At 48.2% G+C, this 21,885-nt stretch overlaps 1 protein-coding gene across 1 annotated transcript in view; it reads left to right on the top strand.

The window, feature by feature from the left end:
* Positions 1-3,182: 3,182 nt before the first annotated feature.
* The window catches only part of sv2a (synaptic vesicle glycoprotein 2A), a 34,788-nt gene continuing 16,085 nt past the window's right edge, over positions 3,183-21,885 (top strand). The window contains exons 1-5 of the mRNA XM_072459965.1: positions 3,183-3,345; positions 15,150-15,814; positions 16,290-16,470; positions 16,543-16,694; positions 19,888-20,021. Of these exons, the coding sequence (XP_072316066.1) occupies positions 15,229-15,814; positions 16,290-16,470; positions 16,543-16,694; positions 19,888-20,021 (1,053 nt within the window). The 5' untranslated portion in view covers positions 3,183-3,345; positions 15,150-15,228. The remainder of the gene's footprint in view (positions 3,346-15,149; positions 15,815-16,289; positions 16,471-16,542; positions 16,695-19,887; positions 20,022-21,885) is intronic.

Genomic DNA, 21,885 nt, shown 5'->3' with positions numbered 1-21,885 from the left:
TAGAGCTAACTCACTTTGCACCTGTAACTGACAAAACTGTCCATGAGATCATCACCAGTCTGAGTTCATCTACATGCTGCCTTGATGTGTTACCCACCAGATTTCTAAAGTCTGTGCTGAACAGTTTGTTAGCACCATTCACTCACATAGTTAACATGTCGCTTCAATCTGGAATATTCCCAATGTCTTTGAAAACTGCGGTCATAAAGCCTCTCCTAAAGAAGAGCAGTCTTGATGCCGCAGTACTCAGTCATTACCGGCCCATCTCTAATCTGCCATTTTGGGGCAAAGTCCTTGAAAAGGTTGTTTACCAACAGCTCACAGATTTCCTCTTAATAAACAACTCATTTGATGTTTTTCAGTCAGGTTTTAGACCTCATCACAGCACTGAGACTGCTCTTGTCAAGGTGACAAATGACATCCGCCTGAACACTGACACGGGCAAAGCCTCAGTCTTAATTCTGTTGGATCTGAGTGCTGCTTTTGACACTGTCGATCATGGGATCCTCTTACAGAGACTAGAGGACTGGGTGGGCATCACTGGCACTGCCCTAAACTGGTTAAGGTCCTATCTGGAAGACAGGAAGTACTTTGTTGAAATTGGTAGCTGTGTCTCAGACCACATGACCCTGACCTGTGGAGTGCCCCAAGGGTCAGTCCTGGGTCCCCTTCTGTTCAACTCGACATGCTGCCATTAGGTCAGTTGATACGCAGTGAAAATGTGTCCTATCACAATTATGCAGACGACACTCAGATCTATGTTTCACTGTCGGCAGGTGACTATGGACCAGTAGATTCACTCTGTCACTGCATCCAACAGATCAGTTTGTGGATGCAAAACAACTTTCTCCAGCTGAACTCAGACAAGACTGAAATAATCGTTTTTGGCCCACAGAAACAAAGAGAAAGTGTTAGCGGTCACCTCCAGAGTCTCGCTCTAAAACCTACAAACCAAATTAGAAATCTGGGGGTAATAATGGACTCAGACTTGAACTTTAATAGCCACGTCAAATCAATAACATCAGCAGCTTTTTACCATCTAAAAAACATTGCCAAAATCAAAAATATAGTGTCAAAACCAGATTTAGAGAGACTTATCCATGTGTTTGTCTCCAGTAGATTAGACTACTGTAACGGCCTGCTCACTGGTCTCTCCAAACGAGCTGTAAAACAGCTGCAGTACATCCAGAACGCTGCTGCTCGGGTCCTGACTAGAACCAGGAAGTATGATCACATTAGTCCTGTTCTCAGGTCTCTGCACTGCCCCATGTGGCTCAGAGAAGACACTTTAAAGCAGCTCTGCTTGTGTTCAAGTCTCTCCATGGCCTAGCACCAAAGTACATCTTGGATATGTTAGTGCCATATGAACCATCTCGGACTCTGAGGACCTCAGGGACCGGCCTCCTGCTGGTGCCCAGAGTCAGGACAAAACATGGACCGGCCTCCTGCTGGTGCCAGAGTCAGGACTAAACATGGACCGGCCTCCTGCTGGTGCCAGAGTCAGGACTAAACATGGACCGGCCTCCTGCTGGTGCCAGAGTCAGGACTAAACATGGGGAATCTGCGTTTCAGTTTTATGCAGCTAAAATCTGGAACAGTCTTCCTGAAGATGTGAGACACGTTCTACTCTGACAATGTTCAAATCTAAGATAAAAACAGTTTTGTTTAGCTGCGCATATGACTGAAAGGATTTTTTCTTTGCACTCTTCTCTTTTGTTTGTGATTTTATTAGTTTAGACAATCAGTTGGATTGATAATTTTTAATTTTGTTAATTTTATTGTATTTCTGTTTCTGTAATTTCTTTGTGATTTGAATGCATTTTCCCTGCTGTGAAGCACTTTGAATTGCCTTGTGTATGAAATGTGCTCTACAAATAAACTTGCCTTGCCTTGCCTTGCCTTGCGAGTGTTTTTTTATAAGTTTTTAGTTTATAAGTTTTTTTATAAGCTTTCTATAAGTTATCTGTTCTTTTACTTCTGTACCTACTTGCGTTGTAACACCGAAATGTCCCCATTGTGTGGACAAATAAAGGCTTCTCTTCTCTTCCTTTATCATGACTGACATCATCCAGATTCAGAGGAGGTTCAGTCCAGGGGTCAGGCTTCAACAGTCAATGACGGAAAACGTCTCGATCAACCCGATCAGGAGACTAAATCTCACGATTTTAAGACATTTCAATCGACCTTTTGTACGCTGTCATCCTTTATTTTGGTAGTGAAGGCGAGCGGGGGCAACATGCGGGGGGACACGGGCGCCGCCATGTTTGTTGTGATGACGCTACTGGGCTTGTGTCAATCCCATAATGCATTGCGTAAAACACCCTGACCGAGCCTGGCATGTCCTATGGACACTAAAATGGCGCCGACAGAGGCAGACCAACTTGTTTAAGGCAATTTGTCTTCATTAACTCGCGGTCTGTGTCTTTACAGTCGCTTGTGGGGGACTGACTATGGAGACGCACATGCGTTGCACAATGCGTTATCTTTGCTATAAGGATGAAAGATAGGATAACAAGCGTGATAAAAATATTCAACACGGTAGTTTAGGGAAGTTCGGTTGGTGAGTCGGCGAAATATTTGAAAAATAAAAGAATTTGACTCTTTTTCAACAAATTCAACAAAATGCTGATTGAAAAATTTCAGTCGGCTAGTTTCTCACTAGGTCGGTCGGGTTACGGCAAACAGACATATTATTTTGCTCAGCCTAATATCCATCCATCCATCTTCTGCCGCTTTATCCGGGGCCGGGTCGCGGGGGCAGCAGTCTGAGCAGGGACTCCCAGACTTCCTCCTCCCCAGACACTTCCTCTAACTCCTCCGGGGGGATCCCGAGGCGTTCCCAGGCCAGCCGAGAGACATAGTCTCTCCAGCGTGTCCTGGGTCTTCCCCGGGGCCTCTTCCCGGGGAAGACCCAATATATATATATATATATATTTGGAATCTTTTTCAACATGTTCAAAAGATGGCTTTCCCCATCTGGTTAGATTTGAGACGCTCAGTAGCCTACACTGTAAGCCTACATTACAGTGTAGGCTACTGCGCATGTCCGTGCTCTTGGGCCATGTCTTTCATACAAGCCAGTTACGTGCACTCGTGCACCCGCAGCCGGTTTGCACGCTCCACTGCACCGACACTGTGCGCGCGCAGGAAGTGACTCCTCAAGACGCTTTGACTCAACCGTGCGTTGTGCCGGTGTCCCTCAACCACCGCGGCCAATCCGCGCGCAGCAGCGTGGGGATGACGTATGCTGTAGTAAAGCGGGGGGCTGGGGACCCTACGTCACCGCGCAGCGCACCTCCCGCTTTGCTGCTTCACCGGCCGTGTTCGCTCACCTGCCGCACCGAGGTAAGTGCATGGTTTTTATTTGCATTCACCGACTCGAAACTGAAAGCAGACATTGATGCAATAGCTGGAGTAGATAATGGTTTGACTGGGAGAACGGCCGCGTCGCGCTGACGCTGGATGCGGAGGAGGACGTGGCAGAGGACACGATGAGGCTGGAGGCTGCATCACCTCATCCACTCGTGCTCTGCGTTCTTTAGGAGGTGATCTGGACGAGCAGTCTTGGCCAGATCACAGTGGTCCAGAGCTTTTGCAGGGTGCTAATTATGACGCGCACTCAGCTGTGCGCGCTGGGTCCGCGCTGGGTCCGCGCTGGGTCCGCGCGCTGCAATGACCTTGTCGGAGAACACAGGCTCCGTGGTGCTGTCGGTTTGAATTTGAAATCATCCCGTTGATAACACGGCCTTTTATCAGCAGAGATTGAATCAGATGTCACTGAACACATTAAGGCCAGAGAAGTTTATGGAGCCACTCTCCAGGAGCCCGAGCCGCAGCCTCGTGCTGCATTAGTGCAGATGAAGGCCTGATACAGAGGAGACATCCAGCAAAGCTGCTCCGGCAAAGGACTTTCAGTTTCAAGCTCATAAACAGACACGTGTATTTATCCTGCAACATCTGCAGACAGATGCACAAATGACCTTGCAGTACATTTTCTCTTGAAGACTAATCTAGAGGATGGAACCTTTACTCAGTACACACAGTATAGTTACTACAGCCTAACCCTCTGGAGTGCCACACTTACTTCACTGAGTCTACAAGTTTAAGTTTATACACACTTTATGTTGAAAATATAGAATTAGGACCATCAGACAATTAAGCATTTTGAATTTAAAAAAAAGTATTCTGTTAAGGAATACTTGAAAACAAAAAAATGTATTGATAAGAAAAAAACGAACACTCAATACCAAATTAAATTTAATAAAATAATATAATTTTTCTTGATTTACAAAATAATGTATTTAATGTAGTATTATGCCGGAACTCGGACCTCGGAGTGACGTTTTCTCAGAGTTTCTACATTCCGGACGTCAAGTCAGAAAAGCAATTACCAGTTTATTACAGTAATGACTCAATTAAGAAATACAAACTAGGAAAGTGTTTAAATCAGCCAAAATGTGGGTCAATTTAAGTTAATGTCTTGACACTGGTATTGTTTTATAAACTAGAAATGTAATAACAATGTTTGAGAGTGAATTTCTGCTTTTGTTTAAATTAGCTCTGTGTAGATGTTAGCAACATTAGCATAAGCGCTAATAAAGGATCAATTCAATTCATTTTTACAACGGCCAAAATCACAACAGCGGTTGCCTCAAAGGCCAAGGTTAAATAACACTGTATATATTATATACATTATATATTAATACATTTACAGGGTGATTTATCTTTCAGCAAATTCCATTTTCTAACGCGGCTGAAATGTTTGAGTTTGAAGGTTGTTCCTGTGAAAATTTAAAAGTTGAAATTCGGAAGATCCAAGCTGATGAAGGGGGCGGGGCCTCCTGCTCCTCTGTATGTGAGGTGAAGGGGGCGGGGCCTCCTGCTCCTCTGTATGTGAGGTGAAGGGGGCGGGGCCTCCTGCTCCTCTGTATGTGAGGTGAAGGGGGCGGGCTCCTCTGTATGTGAGGTGAAGGGGGCGGGGCCTCCTGCTCCTCTGTTTGTGAGGTGAAGGGGGCGGGGCCTCCTGCTCCTCTGTATGTGAGGTGAAGGGGGCGGGCTCCTCTGTATGTGAGGTGAAGGGGGCGGGGCCTCCTGCTCCTCTGTTTGTGAGGTGAAGGGGGCGGGGCCTCCTGCTCCTCTGTATGTGAGGTGAAGGGGGCGGGCTCCTCTGTAAGTGAGGTGAAGGGGGCGGGGCCTCCTGCTCCTCTGTTTGTGAGGTGAAGGGGGCGGGGCCTCCTGCTCCTCTGTATGTGAGGTGAAGGGGGCGGGGCCTCCTGCTCCTCTGTTTGTGAGGTGAAGGGGGCGGGGCCTCCTGCTCCTCTGTATGTGAGGTGAAGGGGGCGGGCTCCTCTGTAAGTGAGGTGAAGGGGGCGGGGCCTCCTGCTCCTCTGTTTGTGAGGTGAAGGGGGCGGGGCCTCCTGCTCCTCTGTATGTGAGGTGAAGGGGGCGGGGCCTCCTGCTCCTCTGTTTGTGAGGTGAAGGGGGCGGGGCCTCCTGCTCCTCTGTGAGGTGAAGGGGGCGGGGCCTCCTGCTCCTCTGTTTGTGAGGTGAAGAGGGCGGGGCCTCCTGCTCCTCTGTGAGGTGAAGGGGGCGGGGCCTCCTGCTCCTCTGTTTGTGAGGTGAAGAGGGCGGGGCCTCCTGCTCCTCTGTTTGTGAGGTGAAGGGGGCGGGGCCTCCTGCTCCTCTGTTTGTGAGGTAAAGGGGGCGGGGCCTCCTGCTGTGGTTATTCCGGTGCAACACCACAGCGAGCGCGAACTTCATCATCCACTTGAGCAGCAGCAGCACAACCTTCGGACACGTGAACCTTCGGACACGTGAACCTTCGGACACGTGAACCTTCGGACAGGTGAACCTTCAGACCCGTGAACCTTCGGACAGGTGAAACTTCGGACCGGTGAACCTTTGGACCGGTGAACCTTCGGACCGGTGAACCTTCGGACACGTGAACCTTCGGACCTGTGAACCTTCGGACACGTGAACCTTCGGACCGGTGAACCTTCGGACCGGTGAACCTTCGGACCGGTGAAACTTCGGACCGGTGAAACTTCGGACCGGTGAAACTTCAGACACGTGAACCTTCGGACACGTGAACCTTCGGACCCGTGAACCTTCGGACAGGTGAAACTTCGGACCGGTGAACCTTTGGACCGGTGAACCTTCAGACACGTGAACCTTCGGACACGTGAACCTTCGGACACGTGAACCTTCGGACCGGTGAACCTTCGGACAGGTGAAACTTCGGACCGGTGAACCTTTGGACCGGTGAACCTTCAGACACGTGAACCTTCGGACACGTGAACCTTCGGACACGTGAACCTTCGGACCAGTGAACCTTCGGACCGGTGAAACTTCGGACCGGTGAAACTTCGGACCGGTGAAACTTCAGACACGTGAACCTTCGGACACGTGAACCTTCGGACCCGTGAACCTTCGGACACGTGAACCTTCAGACCCGTGAACCTTCGGACAGGTGAAACTTCGGACCGGTGAACCTTTGGACCGGTGAACCTTCAGACACGTGAACCTTCGGACACGTGAACCTTCGGACACGTGAACCTTCGGACCAGTGAACCTTCGGACCGGTGAAACTTCGGACCCGTGAAACTTCGGACCCGTGAAACTTCGGACCGGTGAACCTTCGGACCGGTGAACCTTCGGACCCGTGAACCTTCGGACCCGTGAACCTTCGGACCCGTGAAACAAAACTCACCTCATCTGGTGCACGGCTGCACCAGATCGGCTTTTCGTCAGTTGGTCCGGCTTCTTCAACAAAGTTTTTGGAGAATATATAATTGTCCATTTTGACATTTTCATGGTTAAAGTCCGGCCGTCCACACGCGTGATCGAGTGAAGATCACTCCCTTCATGTCGTCCTTGTTGTAGTATCGTGAATCGCTACGACATTCACCCAGTGTTGGGAGAGTTCACTTTCTACATGAACTAGTTCAGTTCATAGTTCATAATTTTGAACTAAGTTCACAGCTCCAAAAAATGAACTAGTTCAGTTATTTTTTTCAATATTATGCTGTAATGTTTCTAAATTATTTCCACAGCCCAAATACAACCACAGGAGCAATTATTGTATTAGTTTAATGCTGAAACTATGTGTCAGATTCATCTTCATCCAATTTTGAATCTTTACCCAGGATTTACACTCTAACCCCTAATCCACCATCCTCACGACCACATCATAAAACTCACGTAACTGGTCGTAGGGCCACTCCTTGTAACTGGTCGTAGGGCCACTCCTTGTAACTGGTCGTAGGGCCACTCCTTGTAACTGGTCGTAGGGCCACTCCTTGTAACTGTTCGTAGGGCCACTCCTTGTAACTGGTCGTAGGGCCACTCCTTGTAACTGGTCGTAGAGCCACTCCTTGTAACTGGTCGTAGGGCGACTCCTTGTAACTGGTCGTAGGGCCACTCCTTGTAACTGGTCCTAGGGCGACTCCTTGTAACTGGTCGTAGGGCCACTCCTTGTAACTGGTCGTAGGGCCACTCCTTGTACCTGGTCGTAGGGCCACTCCTTGTAACTGGTCGTAGAGCCACTCCTTGTAACTGGTCGTAGGGCCACTCCTTGTAAATGGTCGTAGGGCCACACCTTGTAACTGGTCGTAGGGCCACTCCTTGTAACTGGTCGTAGGGCCACTCCTTGTAACTGGTCGTAGGGCCACTCCTTGTAACTGGTCGTAGTCATAATGTAACTCCTTGTAACTGGTCGTAGTCATAGGGTAACTCCTTGTAACTGGTCGTAGGGCGACTCCTTGTAACTGGTCGTAGGGCGACTCCTTGTAACTGGTCGTAGGGTGACTCCTTGTAACTGGTCGTAGGGCGACTCCTTGTAACTGGTCGTAGGGCCACTCCTTGTAACTGGTCGTAGGGCCACTCCTTGTAACTGGTCGTAGTCATAGGGTAACTCCTTGTAACTGGTCGTAGGGCGACTCCTTGTAACTGGTCATAGGGCCACTCCTTGTAACTGGTCGTAGGGCCACTCCTTGTAACTGGTCGTAGGACGACTCCTTGTAACTGGTCGTAGGGCCACTCCTTGTAACTGTTCGTAGGGCCACTCTTTGTAACTGGTCGTAGGGCCACTCCTTGTAACTGGTCGTAGAGCCACTCCTTGTAACTGGTCGTAGGGCCACTCCTTGTAACTGGTCGTAGGGCCACTCCTTGTAACTGGTCGTAGGGCCACTCCTTGTAACTGGTCCTAGGGCGACTCCTTGTAACTGGTCGTAGGGCCACTCTTTGTAACTGGTCGTAGGGCCACTCCTTGTAACTGGTCGTAGAGCCACTCCTTGTAACTGGTCGTAGGGCCACTCCTTGTAAATGGTCGTAGGGCCACACCTTGTAACTGGTCGTAGGGCCACTCCTTGTAACTGGTCGTAGGGCCACTCCTTGTAACTGGTCGTAGGGCCACTCCTTGTAACTGGTCGTAGTCATAAGGTAACTCCTTGTAACTGGTCGTAGTCATAGGGTAACTCCTTGTAACTGGTCGTAGGGCGACTCCTTGTAACTGGTCGTAGGGCGACTCCTTGTAACTGGTCGTAGGGCGACTCCTTGTAACTGGTCGTAGGGCCACTCCTTGTAACTGGTCGTAGGGCCACTCCTTGTAACTGGTCGTAGGGCGACTCCTTGTAACTGGTCGTAGGATTACTCCTTGTAACTGGTCGTAGGGCCACTCCTTGTAACTGGTCGTAGTCATAGGGTAACTCCTTGTAACTGGTCGTAGGGCCACTCCTTGTAACTGGTAGTAGGACGACTCCTTGTAACTGGTCGTAGGGCGACTCCTTGTAACTGGTCGTAGGACGACTCCTTGTAACTGGTCGTAGGGCCACTCCTTGTAACTGGTCGTAGGGCCACTCCTTGTAACTGGTCGTAGGGCCACTCCTTGTAACTGGTCGTAGGGCGACTTCTTGTAACTGGTCAAAGGGCGACTCCTTGTAACTAGTCGTAGGGCCACTCCTTGTAACTGGTCGTAGGGCCACTCCTTGTGACTGGTCGTAGGGCCACTCCTTGTGACTGGTCGTAGGACGACTCCTTGTAAATGGTCGTAGGGCGACTCCTTGTAACTGGTCGTAGGACGACTCCTTGTAACTGGTCGTAGGACGACTCCTTGTAAATGGTCGTAGGGCCATTCTTTGTAACTGGTCGTAGGGCCACTCCTTGTATCTGGTCATAGGGCGACTCCTTTTAACTGGTCGTAGGACGACTCTTTGTAACTGGTCGTAGGGCTACTCCTTGTAACTGGTCGTAGGGCCACTCCTTGTAACTGGTTGTAGGACGACTCCTGTTGCTATGTTGCTGTCGCTGCTTTGTGTTGTGATGCACATGTGCAGTGCGGTGCGACCCTATCGGCCTCTACAACTCCGGAGCTCTCACATTCGCCAGGCTCTGGTTGAATATAACGGTGTGTTTTTTGCCTGGAAGTCTCTAGAAATCTGACACTTTATTGAAACAAGTAAAAAAGAACGAAGGTGCCGTTCACAGACACCAGAATGAACGTGTTCACAGTATCGTTCGTCAGCAGTAATACTGTACGTTCAGTTCACCTTCACCAAAATTATGAACGCGTTCTTGAACTTTTGTTCAATGAACGCGTTCAGGCACAACACTGCATACACCATAACTACAGTGCGATTTTCATGAAATTCACAAAAGGATTTCATGTCGTCGTACACTCAGCAGAGGCGTTCACATATGCGCGCATGCGCGATGGAGCAAAAGCCGCAGGGCTATTTGTAGAACTTTTCTGCATTTAGATACAACCCTTTCACTCAAAATCACCAGTTGAGTTGATTTCAAGAGCACATGACATGACAAGGTCCTCACCTGATGGTCCTGTCTGCAGCTGCTTCTCTCACACACACCTGATCTGAGAGAAGCCAGAGCAGCTTATATACCAGGTCAGAAAGACTGTGATTGGGTGATTGGTACTCAGGGCAGTGGCCTGTCATGGGGCATGGAACTGAGTGAAGAACTTGGACTGGGCAACGGATTGGATAAATCCACATTTTGACCCTAGGTTACACGTGCATCCAAATTCTGCATTTTTCTAACTTCAGTAAACTGAACCAAAGGAATCAGTTTGCTGTAGAACTTGGCTTAGAAAGTAGGGAGTTTTAGAGGATTATACAAAAAAGATTTGTACATCTGTAATTAGGCCTATTGCTCCTGCAACGCTGCCGAAGGCAGCCCACATGTTTGGTACCCCGTCGCCCCTGGCCAGTACAGTGAACTAGCCCATGCCGAAGGCATGGATCATGTATACTTACTCCTGCTATGACAGAAATGTCAACAATGAGTGAATGGGCGGAGCTCATTCACTCATTGTTGACAACAGCAGCGCGAAGCTCTAATTTGACCCCCTGAACATGCTCAAAAACTCACCAAACTTTGCCCAAAATTTAGAATCGGCGAAAGTTTTGTCAAGATGCGCAATGCATCTTGACAAAAGTCAAGATGCATTGCGCCTATGGGAGACGCACCGTGGTCAACTTTGGCGTAGAGCTATGAAATTCGGGACACGCATTCCTCTCGTGAGGACAAACTAAAAATATTATTGTGGCCACGCCCACAGACTTACCCTAGGGTCGCCATCTTCCTTTGAACATGAAAACACGCTGAGTCAGCTATTTTGTTCACGTCAAACTTTAACGAACTCCTCCAAGGGCGTTTTGCCCACCGACTTCAAAATCGGTGTATGTTCTCTGGACAAGTGGGGCATCTAAAGTTATAAAAAAAATTTGGGATACCTTTTACGCTCTGTGTGCGGCGCAGCCGCAAAGTCGGACAACTTATTTTGGGATATTGCTAATCTAAAAATTGCTCCCATTTGATCAAAACCAGTCCGATTAGGACCAAATTTGAATCCGTTGTTAAACGTTCTAGTTTGGACCAGTTTATGATGACAGAATTGAAATGGGCGCGATAGCGCCCCCTACAGAGTGACCTTTACATTAACATTGAAGGTCAAAAATTAGTTTTACCAAAATTTTCGAAACTTTACCCAAAATTCTATTTTGGCGTCCCGATCAAAAAAGCCAATCAAACAAATGCCTTAATTTTTACGCCGTAGTCGTAGCGATGACAGAAACCTCCCATGTTATCCCTATGGGAAAACCGCAAAATCTCTAAAATTACCACATTTTTATGTTTTACACTTTAACGAACTCCTCCTAGTGCGTTTTGCCCACCGACTTCAAAATCGATGTACGTCCTCTAGACAAGTGGGGCATCTAAAGTTATCCAAATTTTAAGGATAACTTTTACGGTGTCTGTGCGACGGAGCCGTAAACGTTTCCCAGAATTCTGACTATTTGGCCTTCAGAGTGGCCTATAAACAATGGAGTTTTTCCAAATAACATGACATTTTGCACTAAATTCTAATTTGCCATCCCGATCATAAAAGTATGACAGCCAAAGTCATATTTTGTACGGCGTAACCGTAGCGATGACAGAAACATCCCATGTTATCCTTATGGGAAAATCGCAGAATCGCTCAAATCACCACATTTTTACGCTTCACACTTTAACAAACTCCTCCGTGGGCGATTGTCCGATCAAACTCATATTTGGAGAAAATCATCTACACAAGCGGGGCATCAAAAGTTATCCATATTTTGATTCTAAGTACTACGGTCTCTGTGTGGCGGACCCGCAAATATATGTCACCAATGGGAAAACAGCGAAATCTCTAAAATGACCAAATTTTTACGTTTCACACTTTAACGAACTCCTCCCAGGGCGATAGCTCGATCAAGTTCATATTTGGGGAAATCATCTACACAAACGGGGCATCAAAAGTTATCCATATTTTGATTTTAAGTGCTACGGTCTCTGTGCCGTGGAGCTGCAAATATACTGTCACAAATGGGAAAAACGCCAAATCCTTGAAATGTTCACATTTATGCTTCACACTTTAACAAACTCCTCCTAGTGCGTTTGGCCCACCAATCTCAAAATCGGTGTACGTCCTCTAGACAAGTGGGGCATCTAAAGTTATTCAAATTTTATGGATAACATTTACAGTCTCTGTGCAGCTGAGCCGCAAACTTTTCCCAGAATTTGGACTATTTGGCCTTCTGAGTGGCCTATAAACAATAGAGTTTTTCCAAATGACATGACATTTTGCACACAATTCTCATTTGCCATCCCCAAAATAAAAGTATGGGAGCCAAAGTCATATTTGGTAAAGCGTAGCCGTAGCGATGACAGAAACATCCCATGTTATCCCTATGGGGAAACCGCAAAATCTCTAAAATGACCACATTTTTACACTTCACACTTTAACGAACTCCTCCTAGGGCGAAAGCCCGATCAAGTTGATATTTGGGGAGAATCATCTACACAAGCGGGGCATCAAAAGTTATCCATATTTTGATTCTAAGTACTAGGGTCTCTGTGCGGTAGAGCCGCAAATATATGTCACAAATGGGAAAAACGCCAAATCCTTGAAATGTTCACATTTACGCTTCACACTTTAACAAACTCCTCTGTGGGCAATAGCCCGATCAAGCTCATATTTGGGGAAAATCATCTACACAAGCGGGGCATCAAAGGTTATCCATATTTTTATTCCAAGTGTCACGGTCTCTGTGTGGTGGAGCCGCACATTCGACCGACATTTGTGTTCATTTGCACTGGTTAAGAACAGCATTGTACATGTACAATGTGTCACTGTCTTAGTTCTTTGACAATGAGGGCGTTAGCGCCAACTCTGTAAAATGCAGAGAGCAGAGTCAGAAGGCCGGCGGCCCGCGAGGGCCGTTGGATGCCGCTTGCGGCTTTAATTTGATTTGTTTTTAATAAGAGGTGTATAACTCGATTTGCTCATGCGTGATTTGATTCCTCTGTATCCAAACTGATCATGTTGTATGTGCAGACATCTCTGTGTCATGTGATCTGTGTGTGTGTCATGTGATCTGTGTGTGTGTCATGTAATCTGTGTGTGTGTCATGTGATCTGTGTGTTTGTCATGTGATCTGTGTGTGTGTCATGTGATCTGTGTGTCATGTGATCTGTTTGTGTCATGTGATCTGTGTGTGTGTCATGTGATCTGAGTGTCATGTGATCTGTGTGTGTGTCATGTGATCTGTGTGTGTGTCATGTGATCTGTGTGTGTGTCATGTGATCTGTGTGTTTGTCATGTGATCTGTGTGTGTGTCATGTGATCTGTGTGTGTGTCATGTGATCTGTGTGTGTGTCATGTGATCTGTGTGTTTGTCATGTGATCTGTGTGTGTGTCATGTGATCTGTGTGTGTGTCATGTGATCTGTGTGTTTGTCATGTGATCTGTGTGTGTGTCATGTGATCTGTGTGTGTGTCATGTGATCTGTGTGTGTGTCATGTGATCTGTGTGTGTCATGTGATCTGTGTGTGTGTCATGTGATCTGTGTATGTCATGTGATCTGTGTGTGTGTCATGTGATCTGTGTGTGTCATGTGATCTGTGTGTGTGTCATGTGATCTGTGTGTGTGTCATGTCATCTGTGTGTGTGTCATGTGATCTGTGTGTGTCATGTGATCTGTGTGTTTGTCATGTGATCTGTGTGTGTCATGTGATCTGTGTGTCACGTGATCTGTGTGTGTGTCATGTGATCTGTGTGTGTGTCATGTGATCTGTGTGTGTCATGTGATCTGTGTGTGTGTCATGTGATCTGTGTGTCACGTGATCTGTGTGTGTGTCATGTGATCTGTGTGTGACACTTATGGTCCAGCATAGATGTGAGTTTAGCCATGACCCTTCTGTCCCCCACCTCCTGCACCGAGTCCAGAGGACAGCCCAGGACGGAGCTTTGTCCAGCTTCTTCCTCTCCCTCTCTGTGATGCTGCTGCTCCAGCAGACCACACCTACAGGAGCTGAAGCACCACAGAGTCAGAGAAGGTCTTCGGGAGTAGCCCTGTCAGGAGTGGCCCTGTCAGGAGTGGCCCTGTCACTCCTGAAGACCTGAGTCTCCTCAGGAGGTGGAGTCCACTCTGGCTCTTCCTGTACAGTCTGTGTTGAGTCCATTGATGGGCCGAAGCAAAGGTGTGAAGAGGAACGGATGCAGGGCATTGTCCAGCTGTGGAAGAGGGAGCATGCAGCTGTGCAGGAGGAGGGGTGGGCGATTGATCAAATCTCAGGAAGTGAGAATTTAGCTCATTTACCCACTGTAGGTCCCCCTCTGTCCGGGCAGGGGGGACTTTGAAGCCTGAAATGGTTTTCAGGCTCCTCCACACTCCCTGAATGTTCTTCTGCTGCAGCTGCTCCTCCATCCTCCTCTTGTAGCCGGCTTCAGCCTGCCTGATCTTCCTCCTCAGCTCTTTCTGCACAGTCCTCAGCTCCTCCTTGTTCCCTGACCTGAAGGCTCTCTTCTTCTCCTTCAGCAGAGCCTTCAGTTCACGGTTAATCCACGTTTGGAATACACCGCACTGTCCGGGAGGGAACAGTGTTCTCAAAACAGAAGTTGATGTAGTCCGTGATGCTCTGTGATGGTGTTGATGTCCTCCCCATGTGAGTCGTAGAGCTCAGTCCAGACAGTGGTGCTGAAGCAGTCCCTCAGAGCCTCCTCGCTCTCAGCAGACCACGTCCTCACCTCACGGGACACCACAGGCTGCCTGCGCACGATGGGTTCATACACAGGACTCAGATGTACAAGGTTGTGGTCTGAGCTGCCCAGGGGAGGGAGGGGGGAAGAAGAATAAGCCTCCTTGGTGTTGGCAAAGAACAAATCCTTTGTTTTGTTGTTTCTGGTAGTGCAGAAAGTGAACAGTGAGTGATTGATTAAATTATAGTTAAAGTGACAGGTGTTAAAGAAGTGTTCATGAGTCCAACGGCAGAGGGAAAGAAACTGTTCCTATGACGGGAGGTTCTGGTCCGGGTGGACCGTAGCCTCCTGCCTGAGGGGTTTGGCCTAGAGCCCTGGAGACGTACAGGTCCTGCAGAGATGGAAGTGTGCAGCCGATCACCTTCTCAGCAGAGCGCTCAATGTGCTGTAGTACCACACGATGATGGAGGAGGTGAGAATGGACTCATTTACGGCTGTGTAAAACTGCACCATCATCTGCACTGGCAGCTTGGCTTTCCTCAGCTGCCGCAGGAAGTACATCCTCTAAATGATTGTTTATCTGTGTATTCCTATTACTAATAATCCCACATGTGTGTTCTCTAGACAGACCTGCAGATTCTTGGAGGCCTGTATTGGAGAGAAGCTGTGATATCCTGACCCTCTGAAAAAAACATAAAGCAGCCGTCATGGATGACGACAGCCGCTATACGGATGGCCGCTCTGAATTCATCCGCGGGGCCAAGGACATTGCCAAGGTGGCCAAGAAGCAGGTGGGGAAGAAGGTGGGGCGGGGCGTGGACCGCATGGCAGATGAGTACTCACGGCGTTCTTACAAGCGTTTTGAGGAAGAGGATGATGACGATGACTACGATGTGAGTGGAGATGCAGGGTACCACCGCAGTGCCAGCCGGGGGGATGATGATGCACACAGCGACTCCACTGAGGGGCATGATGAAGAGGATGAGATCTACGAAGGAGAGTACCAGGGCATTCCTCGGGCTGAGGGAAAGGGTCCTGCGCTGGACGGGCCCCCACAGACCTACAGGGACTTGGCTGTGGCAGAGGGAGAGCGCAGGAAGGACCAAGAGGAGCTGGCAGAGCAGTACGAAACCATCCTCCAGGAGTGCGGACATGGCAAGTTCCAGTGGACCCTGTACTTCTGCCTGGGGCTGGCCCTCATGGCAGATGGAGTGGAGATCTTTGTGGTGGGCTTTGTGCTGCCCTTCGCAGAGAAGGACATGTGTCTGTCTGAGCCCAACAAAGGCATGCTGGGTAAGTGACTCACACTAACACTTGGAAACAGCAGTAGGTAACAGTAATAGCTGTACAAGCCAAATTAGACCAGAGATCAGTCTCAAAATAAAATCAAAAACAACTCTAACTTAAGTAGCTGTACAATGTGTCATCAATATGTCACTCACTTATAAAAGGCAAAACAATTAAGCACAATTAGTACATGTGATATTTTTTAACCCTGGTGAGACCATTCTATCCTTGCCAGTGAGATGAATTCTTGTGATTTTCTTGTGAGAGTTCACAAACTCTTGAGAATGCATCTTGTTAGGCTCCCGTTTATTAGTTTGCAGTCCACACATTGGTTTAATGGACCGGGACTGGAGCCAATCACAGAGCAGCATTGTGGTTTGGGTAGGGTCAGGGGATAGGGTCAGGGGGTAGGGTTAGGGGGTAGGGTTAGGAAATGCCAACGTCTGGGCTGGTGAGTGACCATGGGAACTTCTGTGTGAAGGACTGATCGTGTACCTGGGCATGATGGTGGGGGCCTTCGTGTGGGGCGGGCTGGCGGACAGGATCGGTCGCAGACAGACGCTCCTCATCTCTCTGTCCATCAACAGTGTGTTTGCCTTCTTCTCCTCGTTCGTGCAGGGCTATATCTCATTCCTGTTCTGTCGCCTGGCTTCAGGAGTCGGGTGAGCCTGCTATCTGACTGAATCACACTGCTGATGTGTGTAGATGAAAATGAACACACTTTTCTTTTATAGCATCGGTGGATCCATTCCCATTGTCTTTTCCTACTATTCGGAGTTCCTGGCGCAGGAGAAGCGAGGTGAACATCTGAGCTGGCTCTGTATGTTCTGGATGATCGGAGGAATCTATGCATCAGCGATGGCCTGGGCAATTATCCCACACTACGGTAGGTCACTGCGCTCCTGTCTCACTGCGCTCCTGCCTCTGCGCTCCTGTCTCACTGCTCTCCTGTCTCACTGTGCTCCTGACTCACTGCACACCTGCCTCTATGCTCCTGTCTCACTGTGTTCCTGCCTGTCTATGGTTTCGGACATGAAGCAAACAGGAGGGGAGACCAGGCACAGCCCTGTCCCACCCCTCTCTCCAGAATCAACGAATCCGTCAGGTAGACAGGCACCGGAGACCTTGCGACCACAGCTCGGAGCAGCCGGAGGACAATGGAGAACATGGTCCACTCGGACTCAATGTCCCCAGCCTCCCCCGGGACATGGGAGAAGTTCTCCCTGAGGTGTGAGCTGAAGACCCTCCTGACAGAGGCTCCGCAAGACGTTCCCAACAGACCCCCACAATGCACTTGGGTCTGCCAAGTCTGTCCGGCTTCCTCCTCCGCCAGCGGATCCAACTCACCACCAGGTGGTGCTCTACAGCTCCGCCCCTCTCTTCACCCAAGTGTCTAAGACACGCGGCCGGAGGTCAGAGGTCAGATGACAGGACAACAAAGTCGATCATTGACCTCCTGTGTCCTGGTGCCACGTGACCTGATGGACCTTGTGCTTGAACATGGTGTTCGTTATCGACAATCCGTGGCACAGAAGTCCAATAACTGACCACTCGGGTTCAGATCGGGGCTCCTCCCCTCTCCAGGTGTCACTGTCATTGTCCACGTGGGCGTTGAAGTCCCCCAATAGAACAACGGAGTCCCCGGTCAGTGCACTGTCCAATTCCCCTCCCGGGGGGTGAGAGGCCCGTGTCTATGACTATGTGAATACAACAGCACAATCCCACGTCAAGTTGTCTTTTTATTAATCCAAACTTCATGTGGACCCCATTTTATTCATGCTTTATAAATGAGACCTGCAACTTAGCCTGGTGGATAGGGACGTCCTGATCAGGTTTTTTTGGCCCCGATCCGATTTGAGTCATGTGATTTTGAGTATATGCCGATAGCGAGTCCCGATCCGATACTTTTGTTACACATTTGTAAAAATGCACAAATGTAACATCAACAGGTTTTCCCCAGTTTTAATTTTATTTCTTACACTTTAACAGTGAAACCTTCTTTGAGCTTGAATAAGAAATAATGGAGCAACATTTGAATTAAATAAAAATAGCAGCTCAACTTCAAACACCAGCAGCAGTAAACAAATAAACAAAGTGTCATAAAGTAAGACATAATGTGCTTTTCAGAACTCTTAAAACTCTGGTGAAGAAGAATAAAATGTATGTTTTTCTTGATGAAATCCGTCTGAACGTCGAGTCGGGAGTGAGTCAGTGTTCTGATCCTCGCGGTCGCCACGGTGACTATCATGCCACACTATCAGCCCCGCACTCCGCCCCCTGTGTCTGTGCTCCACCCCAAAACCACACCCTCGTGTCTGTGCTCTGCCCAAACCACACCCTCGTGTCTGTGCTCCGCCCAAACCACACCCCCGTGTCTGTGCTCTGCCCAAACCACACCCTCGTGTCTGTGCTCCGCCCAAACCACACCCCCGTGTCTGTGCTCCGCCCAAACCACACCCCCGTGTCTGTGCTCTAGAATGGTGACGACGCCCTCGCCCAAACCACACGTCGTCTCACCCAGGGCTTTCTTCATATTTGCAGCGTTTGTCGCACAAAATGACATGGACCCGTCACTTGTCGATGTCACAGTTATTGAGCATTTTTCCTTAATCTGTTTGATGCTCTGCTCTGTGGGATCCGCAAAATGTCAGTATTTGTCTGTGGCACAAAACATTAAAGCTACTTAAACTACACATGAACTTAAATAAAACAGTTGAACAATTTACATTTATCTTACAATTTACATGGATATGGTGTTAAAGGTGGTATGGACGATTTTTTTCAGCAAATTTTGTATCATATTTCCTCGTGACGTGGATAAATCATTAGTCCTGCCACGTATCAATCATAAAACGCACCTGTCGCTCATCTGCAGCCGCGTCAGGCTCGTCCCCACGTTTCCGCGTGCCTAAGCGCATGGATTTATCATAATATAGTTCCCTCAGTGTACGAGGCAAAATGAAGACGGAGAAAGACAGTTCGAGCTGACGCAGAAGTGGACAGAAATCTACAGGAGACGAGAGATGTGATGGGCTCCGTTGCGCTAATAAACAAACGCACGTGTGTGTTGTATCAGTCCACACGGGGGAGTGGCATGTGCACGGGGGAGGGGCATGCGCACTTCCGCCTGCGTTCTCAAATCGCCGAGAAATCGTCCATACCGCCTTTAAATATGCACAAATTAAAACCAGACATTACAAAACAAAAACAAAACATGCTTGTGGCACAAAACATTACAGCATTTATGCCTCCACACTGCAGTATCGGCTCCCTGTAAAATAAAAACGCACGTGAGCTGCGCACCTGGCAAGCTAACGTGGTCACACACTTACATTTGGTCTACATCGCATGTATTTCATTGAATTAACGCATCCACTCGCACAAAATCACATTCACGACAGATGTTTGACGAACGAGCCTTTGTTTGGTTTAAAAACATATTAATTCAATGAAATACATGAAGTTTCACGGAGCAAAACTTACCCTCGACACGTGGTAGAATTGTACTGCGAGGGGAAGTAAATCCAGCAGGAAAACCAACATGTAGTGTACACAGGTATTTTCAAAATAAAATTACAAAATAGTAAAATTCACATTCAACATAATAAAGTGCATTTTAAAACTAAAGTTTACTGCCGTAAAGTGTGGGCTTTTACGGCAGTAAAATGTCGTGATCCATTCATGCGTTATACGGAGGTGAGAGACCAATAATAAGCTTGAAATGTATAGCACTGATCAAATCATTTTAAAATGTATTTCCGATCAGTGATCGGGAGGTGACGTCCGATTTCGATTGAGTCTGAAACTGCGTGATTGATCACGTGATCGGGACGTCTTCTTGGACCTTCGCCTGCTTCTCTTCATGGAGTTAGACATTTTGTCATCAAACAATCTACAATTGGCACTTTCTTATGCATCTGAACAATTGCACATCATGGCAATATATAACTGCATATCTATCTATCATGGTTTAGAATTTCATAAGCTTTTAAATGAACATATTTACCTCACATTCCTCATGACACACTGTTGCACATGCTTCAGGTGGGTGATGTTGCTCTGTGCTTTGTGCCCTGCAGGTTGGAGCTTCCAGATGGGCTCAGCTTACCAGTTCCACAGCTGGAGAGTCTTTGTGCTGGTGTGTGCCTTACCTGCTGTGGCCGCTATCTCTGCCCTGACCACCATGCCAGAGAGCCCACGCTTCTTCTTAGAGGTCAGCCCAAACACTCAGCAGGAAAACTAAATTAGAGAAGAGGTGGATGCAAGATCTGAGGGTACATTTCTATGGTGTACCAGAGGCAACATTTGAAAGTAGTAATCTGATATAGTTGATTCAGATCGCCCCCTCCTCCCCCTCCTTCCCCTCCTCCAGGCATCTGAGACAGAAGAGTGGAGTTTCCCTGCTATAGAGCAATGCAAAATATTGAATTTTAATTGTGATTTAAATGATTGCTCTAACAATTACAATTTAAAAAAAAAATCAATTTTGTTCTGAATGGTACTGGTACTGCCCGTCTAACCTGTAGCAAAGGCCCTCATCTAATCTTCACTGACTTTCAATAGTAAGTTATTTTTTTGTGGTACATAAATTGAAGTGGGACTAAACACAAAATCAATTTAAAATGTTATTGCAGACTTAAATTGAGTGTGGCTAAACTCTGCTTCTGCATTTTGGGAATCCATCACATGCTTCTGCTCAGATGTGAGTGTCATACAGACACCTGCAGGGACAAGACAGGACCCTTCATTGGCTTTTGCATGGCGCTTTACCGTGAAATCTCAGCCCATAACTGTCGCAAATGTTAAAAGTTTCCTAATTAATCATTTCCTTTAGCTTAGCTTAGTGTTTAATTAGTGTTGCTCCAGATCAGACTTATTAACCCAAAAGTAAAATAGAAACATTACATTCATATTTGTTTGTATAAAGTTTGTATAAATGTGTTTTTTATGTATTGGTTAATTTTATTGATTGTTTATTTGTGTTTTATTTTGTGAATGAAATCTGAAATGAAGGTGTTTGGTGCATCTTACATCGGGACCTCATTTGTGGTGAAGGGCCTCATCAGCCCCTCTCCTTCTTGTGCTTCATCATTTTGGACAGCACTCAATGTGGCCCCTTTGCAGGAACTCCAATTCCGAATGATCGGCCAAAGTGAAGGGAGAAGGGAGCTGTTTGGGAAAGGCCTAAGCGATTTCTCCCTGTCCAGACCCTGTCCAGACCCTGTCCCCCTCCCCTGCTCCTGTGAAGCAGTCCAAGATGGCGCCGCTGTGTATGGCCAGTCGTCTGCTCCTGCTCTATGTTTCACTGCTACTGTTAGTGTCAGTTTTTGTAAAGAATGTGTCCACACTAGCTGTGTATGAACGCCAGACCCTTCTGAATATACGCGACTCTGTGATCAATGGCTGTGGTGGACAGTCAAAGACGCTCCCACCATTCTTGGCGTCTGAACCCCATTACCTGTGGCGTCTTTTGGTCCCGCTGCCTCGCAAATCTTGACACAGAACGCGGGGAAAGTGAAGTGGGTCCTGGTGAGACTGAGAGCCTTCCTGGCGCAGTCTTTGGCAGATGATCGTCACCTTAAGCAGCTTCAACGGGAGTATGACAGATTCCTCGTGCGGAACCGCTCGGAGGTTTCCTGGCTCCGATCAACTGCCCTGGACACGGGCTACAATCATCCCAGCCGTCTGCAGCGGATCAGCGTCTGCAGACGAGGCTCCGTGTGGGAGAGTCTTCAGCCGCTGCCTCGAAGTGCCGAGCAACCTGACCGCACGGCGATCCGTATGGCGCTTATTCAGCGTTCTCGCTGGGCTGAGGCTGGAGGATGGCGGGCCGTAGGCGGCGCTCGAAAAAAGTACTTAAAAAATGTGCGCTCGCGCCACACGCGGAGTGTGATCATATTGGCTTTCTATATCGAGCGTTGTGGGCGGCGCGAGCATGGACAGTGCCGTGGTGCTTTTCGCAGATGGAGCGCGCACGGTTATCTTAATACCTGGCGGTATCTTTTCAGCAAGGCGGGGGCCCTCGGGAGCATGGCGGGGCCCGCGGGAGCATGGCGGGGCCCCAGCCTCCTGCCCCA

Source organism: Eucyclogobius newberryi, unplaced genomic scaffold (assembly GCF_026437365.1).
Source record: "Eucyclogobius newberryi isolate DKJ021-1_F unplaced genomic scaffold, fEucNew1.0.hap1 SCAF_3, whole genome shotgun sequence".
Lineage (NCBI taxonomy): Eukaryota > Metazoa > Chordata > Actinopteri > Gobiiformes > Gobiidae > Eucyclogobius > Eucyclogobius newberryi.
Note: the sequence above shows the minus strand (reverse complement) of the source record. Positions and strands in the feature narration are given on the sequence as shown.